General features: G+C 39.5%; 1 protein-coding gene across 1 annotated transcript in view; it reads left to right on the plus strand.

Annotated features, from left to right (window-relative positions):
• Positions 1-1,957: 1,957 nt before the first annotated feature.
• Positions 1,958-13,692, plus strand: part of LOC113171694 (myomegalin-like) — a 38,948-nt gene continuing 27,213 nt past the window's right edge. Inside the window, exons 1-6 of the mRNA XM_026374276.1 lie at positions 1,958-2,022; positions 3,187-3,233; positions 3,332-3,399; positions 7,819-7,929; positions 11,498-11,574; positions 13,542-13,665. Of these exons, the coding sequence (XP_026230061.1) occupies positions 1,973-2,022; positions 3,187-3,233; positions 3,332-3,399; positions 7,819-7,929; positions 11,498-11,574; positions 13,542-13,665 (477 nt within the window). The 5' untranslated portion in view covers positions 1,958-1,972. The remainder of the gene's footprint in view (positions 2,023-3,186; positions 3,234-3,331; positions 3,400-7,818; positions 7,930-11,497; positions 11,575-13,541; positions 13,666-13,692) is intronic.

Consider the following 13,692-nt stretch of genomic DNA (forward strand, 5'->3'; position numbering starts at 1 on the left):
TATACATCTCCATTATGTGTCTTTTTCTAAATCTGTCCTGAATTGGTAAATTACTCTCAGGTGACTTGACTTCCTCTAACAAAGGTGCATCTCACTGACAATCAATGGGCAAGTATATACTGTATATGGCTGAAGCACAACACAATGTTCTGTGTCTGACAATGGAAGGACAAGGAATTGGACGGGGTCAACAGCCAGAGAGAAGAAGAAGAGGAAGAGGAGTGAGGCTGTGTGGTGAAGGAGTTAGTGGGCAAAACCGAGGAAGACGTATGTGATAGTTTGGGACAATGTGAGTTTTCATCACTCCAACATCATCAGGCAATGGTTTGCAGGCCACAACAGGATGCGGATGGAGTTCATTTCACCCTACTCTCCATTCCTTAACCCTATTGAGGAATTTTTCCCAGCATGGAGATGGAAAGTGTATGATCGCCAGCCAATTACACAAATGACCCTCCTGGCTGCCATGGATGCAGCGTGTGATGACATCACAGCAGACGCCTGCAGAGGCTGGATAAGACACTCTAAAAGATTCTTTCCACGCTGCATTGCAAGAGAGGATATTCGCTGTGATGTGGATGAGAATTTGTGGCCTAACATACAGGAACGACAAGAGGTGTAGGAAGACCACACCAATTCCTACTGCACTGCCTGTACTGTTGTACAGAATATTGTCCTATCTTTTTTGTTACTGTTTGCAGGGTTTTTTCTATGTTGGTATGACATGGTCTGTCAACAAATTACAGTATAAACAATAAAAGTGTAAATGTGAATATTGTCCAGTCTCTTGCAATCAAACAAAAAGGTGTAACTTACATTTTACAATAATTGTCATCAGAACTTTAGCCATAGTTTACATCAGAACCTCCCTCTAAAGTACAGTTATATTGACAACATGACTAAGTAATTTGACTGTCTTGTTCGTAGACAATGACACAAGGACTTGACATTCTGATGGCACTGACATGTTCAATGACATAAAGACTTAGTTTTGAGAGATGAACTAAAGATTTTGAGCAAGTTACAGGCTTTTGCAAGAAATCCATAGTGTTTTGCTGTTTGTACAAATAGTTTTGAGAAATGCACACACATATTTGCAAACTTCAATTCTGATCTGAGAATTGTACTAAAGCGACTGAGAAAAACTGTAATAATGATGTGGTAGTTGTTGTCTGTCTTTAATCTGTCCAGATGAATCTGAAACAGTTTTACAAATATCTTTTACAGGCACAGCTTTCAGTTTGCAATTACAAAGAACAAATTTGATTGTCTGGATATGTTACAATTGACAAATGACTTAAAATATTAAATTCAATATCAGAACATTGCTAGTATGTTGTGTTACTTCACCAGCTTCAATATGTTGCAAAGATGAAAAGATATTAAAGCAGGCATTTTTTATTCTAAGTTCAAATGCAGGGTTGTAATTGTGTTTGTAAAAAATCTCAATACCTCTCCAAACACTGCTTTGCTCTTAGTGTACATGAATATTTCTAATTAGTTCATATCTGAATAAATTATTTATTTGCTGCTTTTTGCTGAATCCTTATTCTTTTTCTAAAAGCAATCAATTTGACGAGGAACTGAAAAAGGATGAATAATAATCCATGTTTAATCTACATGTTAACTGTTTAATGTCCCATCTCAATGCAAACTGCAGCACTTTGCTCAGAAAACGTGTATGCTGATCAATATTTCTAATTATACATCCTTAGGAGGTATTGTTCCTTTCAGCGCATCTGGCGGTGGGCAGGCAGCACAGCAGGTCCTCTGCTCTGTGGGATGGGGGCTCGGGAAGCATCCTCACACACCCCCTCCAAACCTGAGCGCTGGAGCCGTGTGCGGTGCGTCGACCGCGCAGAGAACATGTTCCTGTTTGGTTGTATTTCATCTCAAAAATGAATAATGGACTGGTGATCAGGTGGCAGCAGCTTACTGGCATGGATAGCCGCTGACTGAAGGAACAGCCTTTATGGATTGGAGCTCATTGTCGCCGGAGCAAATCTGGGGAGCGTCTGAGAGGTGAGGCGGCTTTTAGCGAACCGTGTGCACCGCAGTGAAACCCTGACGCGCATTGGGCATTTTAACAAGACAAGAGCCGGGGATGTTGTTGGGTTGGGCTACATAAAGCAACCATTAAAGATAAATTCTGTTGCATGATGTTTTCGCTGTTGTATCATTCAGCAGTGCTACACCCCCCGGTGTAAAGGCCCTTTCTCCACGCAGTACGTGGCTGTGTCCCCATCTGCAAGCTTCATGGATCGGTGGACACAGCTATTGAGGTCACGATTAAAATGTTCACTATATTTGTTATATTGCACCGGGTGTCTGTAATATCTCTTAAAAAGGATTTTCTTAGGAAATAAATGCACAGCGGCGCTTTCTCAAAGGCTCATTTTGGCCTAGTTTGAGTTTGCTTGGAAAAGAACACACATTACGATACACTAGCAAATATTTAAAGGGCACCTGTGAATACTAAGACTAAGACTAAGATTAATTTCATTTCACAATCAGGTGCCGAGAGAGTAAGAGAAAATAAAAGCATGACTTTTAATAATTCAAAATGTTTTGATGTGTCACCTTCTTCAGTCACTGCAGACACATTTGTGCCCAGGGTTTCTATCTGCTGATTGATTAACTCACATGATTAAAATATGCCATGCCTTGTGCCATATGTAGGTTAGTGGACTATCAGATCCCTCCCACATACGGGAAGGCTGTAACCATACAACAAGACAACAATAATGAAATGGGATTATGATTCCCTGCCCTGCACGACAATGTACCGTGACTATTTCCACCTGGTGAACTTTTTAAGACTCTGGCATGCAGCAACTGTATGCACATTTTCTGATCCAGCAGCTGCAAAAGGAATTTACAATGCACAGCCTGGAGCGCTGATGGACAATATGCAGCACTGAATAGGACATGAAGTAGCCTAGGCAAAAGTCAGTGCAGTCAATGTACATAATGTTTATCTGTAGTTTTACTACAGTCCTGGTGCAGCAGCTAGTTAAATGGCCCTCTTGAACTCTGACCCTCAGTGGCTCTTCCTGTCCCTCCATGTCTATTCTCTCCCCTGCTGGGACCCACTGACGACCCTCCAGTTTTCCGTGTCATTTTGTGTGATATTCACTATTTGTTTGTAATTTCAGTAACTTAAGATGTTTTTTCCTTCTTGGACAGTGCTCTAGAAGAAAACACATCATCCAAAATCACAGGTCACATGACAGGTATGTAGATCTCATTTCTAAAAAAGAACCAGGGTTGTGCAGAAAACCTGAAGTTCTCATGTGGCTCATGTTGTCGTTTCTTTTTTTCTTCGGTTCAGATTTGTGCAGTGATGAAACAGACAACTCTCTTCCTCTTCAGCTCCACACGCTCAAGCAGTTTGAACAGGTGAGAGCCTGATTGATCACAGAGCTTGTTGTGACACAACCTTGTTCCTTCAGCATGACTGAATTATGTAGAGGCAGCCATCTTGTGGATCCGCGTCTCCCTACAGGATCCTAATGAGCTGATTTGCTTTGATGCTGCATTCTCTCTGTGTGAGCAGATAACAATGCAGCTTTGAAGAAATCAGTAATGTTTTTATTCAGGAATGCATAATCATTAACAAACCACCTGGAATATGTGTTTGTAATAAAATACTGCACAGAATAGGAGAGCACCTGCAGCTGATGATATGGGAAGGAAAACTCTCAGAACCCTCCTGATGTTTTAAATCAGCCTCTGGCTACAGCATGGCCCACTTTAGGTTTTTTTCGGTCAGTATGTTGGACTATTATTGGGCATTTTACCAGCCACATTTTACAAAAAGATGATCTGAAACAACACCCTTAATGTTTGGCCACATGATGCTGTAACACGTATACTACTGAACTTGAATGTTACTTGATGCACCAATTCCTGACAAGCTGCAGGAGCATTGTTCTTTATGTTGTGACTTAATTTGTAATAGTAAGATTATATAGGGTGGACTGAATATATAATCATCAATCATCGTTTTGTAATATAACAGAAAGCAACAATGTTATAAATTAAAAAAATAGATTTCATAATTTTAAGAGTCATTTAAGGTGGTTGTGCAGACAAGGGAATCTCGGCTTGTTGTGTTAAAGGCTCAAGGTGACTTTTTATTGATTCCCTTGGGAAAACTAGTCTCAGAAGAAGGAAATTGCTGGTGTTTAACTCAGTAGCTCAAGACATTGGCAATAAATGTTGTCACCTTAATCTATTGCACCAGTATGAGTATATAGTGGAGGGTAACTCCACCTTTCATACAGAGGACAGAGGTTGGATTCACCTACAGGGAGGTATTAATAATGTCTGTGCTCATTAATTTCCTCTATGTGATTACAAAGTCTTTCCTTAATACCAAATATCACAACTAAGTGAGATTAAACCAAAACAGGAGATGACAACATGTGCAGAAGCTGGTCTGAGATAAAATAGGTAAACCGTTCAACATCTCAAAGCAAATACATCTTGCAAACATCTTACAATCTGTATCTACATGCTCACAAACACAAGATCAGTGAAAAACATTCAGCTGTCTGTCTCCCTACCCTACTGTCTGCCATTAAGAAGATACTATTTAATAGCACTAGCTGTACAGTTTGATGGCCACTGGCAGAAAGGATTGCATGTGGTTCCTTCTGCAGCACTTGCTGTTGATTAGTCACTGGCTGAACAAGCTCCTCTGTTCAGCCTGCTCACTGTTTAGTGTATGCAGGGATTGGCCAGGATTCCCTTCCTTATCTAAACCAGACTAAACATCTGAGCCTTAAATAAATGCACCTAAAGAGAGGAATTAAAGGAATGGTTTGGCATTTTGAAGAAATATTACTATTTGATAATCTCATATCTGAAGTAAATTCTGGAAGACAGTTAACTTAGCATGAAGACTAAAAGGAGGAAATGTTTTTTATATTGTCCCAGCTCTATCTCCAGAGTAATTAGTAACCCCCAAAAGATATTCTTTGGCATTAGTCGTCTCATGTAATGTCTACTGCTGTCCTGAAGTAGCAATATGTACACAAATACAGCTAATTATCCTCTGAGATACCCAGACTGCGTCATCCAGTAGAAATATATAATGTAAGAATTATGGTTTTAAAGGACCCAATTATAAAGACAAGTAAAAGTGTTTTTATTGAAAAAAGCATTGACTAGGTAGTGGAGCGGAGAAACAAGAAAACAAAGTAACAACAGAAAACAACCCCCAACACAGCGAGGTACAACAACTGAAACCAGGAAGTCAAAACAAGAACTAAAATGGACACACAACAAAAAATCACTGCCAAAGGGGCAGGCAAAACTTACAATGACAAAAGGCAAAGATACCACGGTCCAAAATCCAGGGGCAAATCCACAACGAGCAAAGGTCCGAAACACAGAAGGCAAAACGTACAAAGGGCCAAGGTCAGCAAAAACACAAGGCAAGAAACAAGACAGAGTAAAAAGGCTGGAGAGTAGTGTGAGGACTATACTACTACTACTACTACTTATTTATTTCTTCACTAAAATACTACACACTTTACTTCGTTACACTCTGTGGTCCTCTCCAAACACACACATAGCTACAAGATCAGAACCAGACACAGGCCAAGCATTAAAACTGTCACTATAACCTTGCTACCATGGACGGTCTTTGAATGTAAATGACGGCTCAGCTGCACCACCAGCTGAGCCGTGTTAAAACAGGAGGTGTCACCAGCCGGTCACGAAAGCTGAAGTTACTTTCTGACAGCGAGCACCGATTCAAAGGTGGAGTCACTTTTGAATGCGTCGCTTGTTACATTCCAACATACGCTGAGCGCACGTATGTAGACACATTCACTCCTGTTTATTCAGCTTTGATGAAGAGCTGAAAAGTGAGTGTGTGAAAAGATGTGGCTGGATCATGTGTGATGTTTAAAAACACACACTATGGACATGATGTCATCCATAGTGTTAGGAGACTCTGCTTGGCGCCTAGCCTATCTTTGCTCTTAATTATTTAGCAACAAGACGTAATATGACACTATAATGGGCACACTCACTGAACGCATCAAGATCTGACACTGATGTAACTGCATGTGTAGTGTTTCATTCACTGTACTGCAGACCCTTTTTGTATTGGATCGGGATGGAACAGCCATGAAACCTGATTTTAGCCAAGGCTGTTCCTTATTATGTGGTTACATGCAGGCTACTTAGTGTCTTTCTGTTCACTTGCCTCTGAGGGACATCCAGGAATTTACCACTCTGTAAGATTCAGTACACCTCCCTATTAATAGCCCTGTGGCTCAGAGCTCCCAGATCTCTTATTTCATCTAGCGTCTTTCCACTCATCTGGCTGTCCTACTGCCATCAGCCCCTCTCACTTCATTTCCTCACACTGGTTAGTTTTTGTCAGTGGAGCATGTTATAATTAAAATAAAACAATTAGCTAAACATATTTTCAAAAACCTGCTGAGGTTGGTGATAATTATCTGTTCGGCTGTCACTAAGAGCCACACCTGTTACATTAGACTTCAGAGTTAAAATATATATAAAATTAATATAAAAATATGAATACATTGTCATATGAATATACAACTCTGAGCCCTTTTACCTTAATTTGTCATTCAGTCATTGTGACTATTCTCAACCAGACATGTTGTTAATTTCTATAGCTGCTTTTCAGAAATCCTGTTACTTGACTCTTAAAATGTAGGCAATAACAAACTAAATATTTTTTATCCTAGTACTTATGAGTTATTTATATTTTTTGTCCAAGCAAGAATGTCCTTTTGTTGGAAAAATGTGGTTTACTTCAGCAAAAAATCCCACTGTGAGGTGTAATGTCTCTCCAAAAACCCAAAGCAATAGAGTGTTGACTGTGTTCCTTTCGTCCAGTGTTTCCCAGTTTGATTGTCTAGAAGTGTACCAGCATACTGAGTGAGCTATTAAAATAAATTGTTAAGTCACTTGACCAACATGCATCCTACCAAAATAAATGTACGCCTACTTTGTTTTCATGTCAAACCAACGGAGACTAAAATTAAGTGACTGTTTTAGTTATATAACGTGGAGGCTGGTGTAGGTGGACTCTCAGCTGTTCTATCAATGGGATCAACCTTCGCACTCAAAAGTAAATTGAAAGGGAAGTTAATAAACTGGGCAAATTTACTCACATCCAACCCCCTTTTTCTCCTCATATCCTGCTAGTCAGCACTGCTGTTTTGCAGAGGGGTGAGATTTCCCATCATATCACAAGTGACTGTGAGCTCTGAGCCTTCTACCTCCCCCTTGCTCCGTCCCTCCTCCCCTCTGTTCCCCCACCACCCATCTCCCCTGACAGTCTGGGATTCCAGAGATGTTTCCTCCTGTAAAATAAGCTTCTGTCCCATCCCCTAGTAGATCAGAACAAACCATGGAGCTGACATGGCTGCATCTCTGACCGCCCGGGCTGCAGAGTAGCCCTCTGCACCGCAATCGCCCCTTTAGAATTGTGTGTGTGTGTGTGTGTGTGTGAATGTGTAAGCCTTAGTGTGTAGCTTTGTGCATGGTATCCCAATGGCCTGTTAGAGACTGGGATGCTACTTTGTAAATAGTTTGTACTTTTCAGGTGCAGCATTATGCTCTGGAGAAGGAGGTAGCATGTCTAACAGTTACCGAACTCTAACACGAGGACGTGCTTTGACAGTCACCGTCCTTTAACATGGACTCTGTATTTCCCTATGAAATGGAGAGATCGAAGACATCTGTTCATTTCTGACCTATAAGAGACATGTCAAGCAGTGTCGGCGCTCTTTGACGGTCATGTCTAACGGTTACCGAACTTTGTCACAGCACCTGAATGACCTGAAGAAGGAAAACTTCAGCCTCAAGCTCCGCATCTACTTCCTGGAGGAGAGGATACAGCAGAAGTATGAGGAGAGCAGCGAAGATGTCTACCGCACGGTGAGTAAAGCAGCTGTGACTGATGAAGTGAATGGGGACCTGTGTGACTGGCGACGAATGGGCCTGGAAGTGGTTTCTCTTAAGGGGCTGAGGGTCAGTTCACAAACAGCCATATTATCACAGACATTGATTTTCCTTGATGATTTGTGCAGTTCATTTGTGTCTTTATCAGTGATATCAGATGATTGTTAGCGTGTGTGTTATCCTGTTGAGTTGCGTTACTGACTGTTTGTTGACCCCGCTGTCACACTGACCTGGTAGTCTATTGTACCAAATGTGTGTTTTCAGATATGACTGTCTTTTAAGGGACTACACATTAACCTGCTTTGTGCTCAGGAACTTTAAAATGATGCTGTTTGTGTGTGTGGCTGCTGTCAGCCGTCCAGTAGGACCTCTGTTGTCTTCTGTCTGTCAGTGTCTTATACTGGAAGTAGCTTACGATTTTATGCCCTGAAAGCTGTAATAACTACAAGTTCTGAAAGAAAACCCTGTAGGTTTAAGTTAATCTATTAATACTATACTAAATACAGAGACTCGTGCCATTTTTTAATGTAACATTTAAAATTTTTCACAAAGGTCCTCTAGGAAAAGTGACTATATATATAATATAAGATCACAAATCAGGCTCGTGAAGTCCAGTGTTTAAAAAAGTATTGGTAGTGTCATTTCAGGTTGTGTATCCTAATAGTATTGCACATCAAACAATGATGCTTTGTTGTAATGAATGAGTGCTGACATAATAATAATTTGGCAAAATTTGAACGTTTATTGTTTAAATCTTTGTACATTGAAGATGAACTTGAATATTGTTGGATTGATCAACAAAAACAAAAGATAAAAATTAACGAAAGAAGAAGAAACTTAAACAGTTACATGAAAACACAAGTTAAATTAATCATGAAACGAATCAGCAGTTGCTGTTTGTCTCTTCGAATTCACCATTTATGTGCTTGTATTGTTAAGTTACAGTGTAAATGTGTGTTTGATGTGTGTCAGTCAATCTGTGTTACTTTATGCAGATATTTTTACTGTCCTTGCAACTGAGTTTACTCTTGGTTTTGGTTTTGATTTAAAATTAGGTTAAGGTTGGTGTTGTGATTTAAGAACTTATTAAGTCCAGGATATGACTTAATAAATCATATCCTGTTTTCTTTCTTCCCTCAATCTAAACCTATTCTAATAATTAACAACTCTCTGATATGAGAAAGGTAAACGGCTACGTGATCCAGCTGAACAAGCCCAGAGCATCCTGCCACTTATCCTCCACTGCATACCGGCCATGATAGAGTAAACTGATCCCATATCATGCAGATATCCATCTGGAAGGCAGTGTTCCTGTCCCCGCTCCAAAGTTTTTCAGTGTAATACAGTAAAGCCCAGTGTGTTGGTTCTGGGCACATAGTGATCTCTCTTTGAGCCTGAGAGGCTCTATTTATAGAGCCAGGTTCAGTACACTGATTTATTTATCACGTTTTCCATATGAGTGTCCACATGACACGACTCATACATAATAACACATGTTAAGTTTCTCTTTGAAATATATGGTTTGTTACATAGATGCATTTTATTTAAAGCATTATTTACTGTAGTAATGCCACGTAACACTTTATAGGTACATCGTTTCAATAAAAATGCTACTAAATTGTAACTATACACTTGTAAAAGTGTATAAATTTTCACTTCTGGTGCAAATAATGATTACTTATACACAATAATAAAGATTTTAATTGATAATTATGATTATACTGTTTATAAAATGCTAAAAATCCTCATCACTGTTCTATCTTTATGTTTTGTCCAGAACCCAAAAGATATTCTAAATGTAGTGACGTAAAACAGAGGAAAGCAGGAGTTTGTCATTAGGTGGACTGAAGCGCTGTAGGTGATCAGTTATTGCAGGTGTGTTTGATAGTCCTCTTATTGTTTTTTAGTGTGTCCATCTTCCTTGTATTGCACTGCTTGGTTATAAGTGGATCTGTTGCTGAGGGCCACGAGGCCAGGAGGGGCCAAAATAGCAGGTGCACTGTGATGGGTGTCTATATATAGAGCTGTTTTCAAGATGGGAAATGTATCTCTTACTGTAAACCAACTTGTTGTCACTCAAGGGAATACATGTTCCTTTTACTTGTATTATTTGATTGTGAACAGTACTCGCCCCCTTTGTTAGATTTCCCTTTTTATGTTTTACAACATTAAATCATTCGGTCTCCATCTTACCATTATCATTAAATCACTAATTCAATTTGTATTTCAACAAAAACTTACAAAATAAATATGTTTTTGTGTCAAAGTGAGAATAGGTCTCTACAAATAAAACTGATAATAAGCATTTAGATGAGTATTCACTCCTTCTCCAGTGCAGACAGTTGGTTTAAAAGTCCTACAGTTATTTAAATGGAAATCACGTGAGTGCACTAAATGTATTTCAAGTGATTGTAGCATAAATGTTGTAGACATGTGTCTGTATCCTGTCCTAATGAACACTCCAACACACACTGCAAAAATGTGATTTGTGCATGTATTATATTCCCTCTATTTCTTAATAATGGATGTAATTGTACTCCAGGGGATATTCATTAATTGGAAGTTTTCTTGTATCCATCGAAAAAAAATCTCAAAACAAAGTTCTTGATTTAATAAAAGCTCTCTGTGAGTGTAAACAGACTAGGACATGCACGAAGACATCATTTCAAGGAAACAAAGGAGGTAGAGACAACATTAAAGGGGGGTTAGCTAAAAGGGAAAGTGGACTGTTGGAATGAACACAAACTAAACTGCTGCGATAAAGGTGATAAAACCAGGGAGAGCATGTTTGTGATGTGAGTCCAGCAGACAGACAGATAAACTGTCCTCTCTATCCTGTCTGAGGTCAGACTGGAAGGTATGAGCTCCACATTCCTGCTGCTTAAATCCTTTGTCCCCTGGCTCAATGTAAGGACACTGATTGCCCCCTCAGATGTCCCCTGCAGGTAAACAAACTGTGGAGTTTAGCCTTTGGCCCCACGAGTGAGTATCTGAGCTGCTCTGAATTCTCCAGCTCTAAATATACCGTTCATGACGGCGAGGTCAGATGTTTTCTACAGAGGATACTAAACACCCACTGGCTCTCATTCACAGCTGAGACCGAGAAATCAAGGAGTGATGACGAGATGTAGTGACTGAGCAGGGAACAGGTCGAATAAGAAAAACTGTGAAGATTCAGACAAAACTCCAGTGTACCAACATGCAGACACTGCACAGTTATATAGCTATATTTTATTTCCTGCTTATTTTATTAGTTATTATCTACTATTAGTTATATCTTCAGTGTTTTATTGAAGCCATGATAAGTGTGTAATGTAAATATGTTTTATATTAGGTGCAGTGCATTAAGCACAGGTCTACATGAGCTTTAATATTGACATATTTCTATGTTAATTAAGACAGCTGGGATGTTTGGGCAAGACTGAGATATTCAACTTGACCTGCTGAGATGTGGAGCTGGTGAGGAGACAGTGTGTGGTGCTGATGTGTCATCAACAGTTCACTTAATGACCTTTCTGACCTTACTGCGCTTCATCTGTTGCAGAATATCGAGCTGAAGGTGGAAGTAGAGAGCTTGAAGCAGGAGCTTCAGGAGAAACAGCAGCTTCTGGACAAAGCCCTGTAAGTCCACTAATATTAATTATTTAGTCTGTACGTGTGAAGTATATAGATGCATTATACATCTATATTGCATTATACATATCAGATAAAAATCTGATCTTTCATGTTTTTATTGAGAACAACCATAAAACATAATAAAACATAGTGCTTGCGTGGAAAAGGTATGTGAACCCTTGGAATAATGACCGCAAACAAGCTAATTGGAGTCAGGTGTTACCTGATGCATACCTGGAGTCTTGTTAAGAAAATCATTAACATTATACATCATATTTGTTAATACTGTTGACTTAGTTGAAGATCAGATCACATTTTATGGAAATGAAAGCTTCACATACTTTTTCTTGCCACCGTATAGATCATTTTATGTAGAAGGTCGCTCTGTCTTTCCAACACAAACAGGTGTTGGCTTTCTTCTAATACCCGTCAGGGTAGGTCACATAGACCTTGATTAATAAAGTACATACAGAGCAGACACAGGTTTATCCAGTAATTTACAGTAATTTAATCAAAGCTTCAACTTAAGCCCATCTCTGTAGCTTGTTTCACTGGTTTTGTGGCCCCTACCAGAGATTAGGTGTAATAATACAAACCGTGTAAATGTGTAAACAATTTTAAAAACTAAACAAAAAAATGATTGTTGTATAAATTATACTATACTTATACTATAAGTATTAATGTCATAAATGTGTCAATAGTGACAATAGACACTGTCTTTTAATAATCTAGTCTGGGTCATCTATGATAGCAAGTGAGAGACTTGTGTGACAGGTGTGAAGGTTTGCTGGGAAGCACAAATCACACAGAGTTATAGTTTTCATAAAATCTTAAATATTTTACCAAATGTTAGGATCTTAATGTCTGATATGTAATGTCTGCATTATCTCAGGTGATTTAAAGGCAGCCGTCTTTTGGTTTTAACACTTCTCAGGCCTTTAAACAGATCTTGCCCTTTACCCACAGAGCTTCTCCTGCTCCAGGACAGAGCTTGAAAGAAATATGCATTAGTACAACAGTTATGGTTCATCACTAACCAGCTGTCAGTGCTCTTGTAAAACAAACATGTCTTGTAAATTGGCTTTTAATAGCACTGTCTATTTTGCTGCTGATGTCAGTCCCTTGGTGGACACCCTTTACTGTGGTATTGTTACAGATATTATATTAAACTGCTTTCTTCCATCAGAGAGGAATCTTGCATATCTTGCATAAATCTGCATAGTCACCGTTTTTGAACTCAACTACATTGTCACACATCACTGCTAAAACCAGTTACAGGAATTTCTGGAAACACACAGACACCCACCCACACACACACAATAAAGGGCTGAAGGTCCTCTCCACTACACATACTGGACACTTGTCCAAGAGACAGACATTTGCATTACTCAGACTGGTTGAAAATATCCCAGTTATTTGAGCTGTTGCATGTGGTGGACAGAGTTAAAAACGTATGTAGAGATGGTTCTGAGCAGGACTCGTGGCGACAGAGTGGCGTGCGCCATTCTAGGAGCAGGAATTCTGGGATAGGGTCGTTGACTGACTAAGTGATACGGACAGATGCTTTCACAGTTGGAGTCTGCAGGCGTGAGAGAAACTCTTATGTCATGAGCTATAAAACGCAGTTGTAGAAGAACACAAAGAAACAGTATATGTTTGAATTCCACATTTTAGATTAAAGTTAAAAAAAGTTTTCACACAGTAAGTCTGCCATTGAACTAAAGGTTACTTTTTTCACCTACTGCTGTATAAACTTCACGAATATCATCACTGAGAGATTACTGTTTACATTGATGTTAATCATAACAACCTTGCGAGAAGGGAACTTGCTATTTGTGGAAAAGTCTTCACTATGCCGTAAGCAGACATGAAACTGATGACAATATATTATGTTTTGACTCTGGCTAATGTCTCCGTCTTGTCCTAATACTAAACTCTGACTACACGTTTGTGTGTGTGTGTCTCTATGGCAGCACAACAGCAGAGAGCTTGACCAACAACAATGAGGCAGAGCTGCAGAGACGGTGTCAGGAGAGACAGCAGGAAATCGACCACATGCAGCAAGTGCTTGAGGCAAAGATTCAGCTCCTGCAGGAGGTTGGTCCTCTACTGTCACACGAACTC

The sequence above is a fragment of the Anabas testudineus genome, chromosome 17 (assembly GCF_900324465.2).
Source record: "Anabas testudineus chromosome 17, fAnaTes1.2, whole genome shotgun sequence".
NCBI lineage: Eukaryota > Metazoa > Chordata > Actinopteri > Anabantiformes > Anabantidae > Anabas > Anabas testudineus.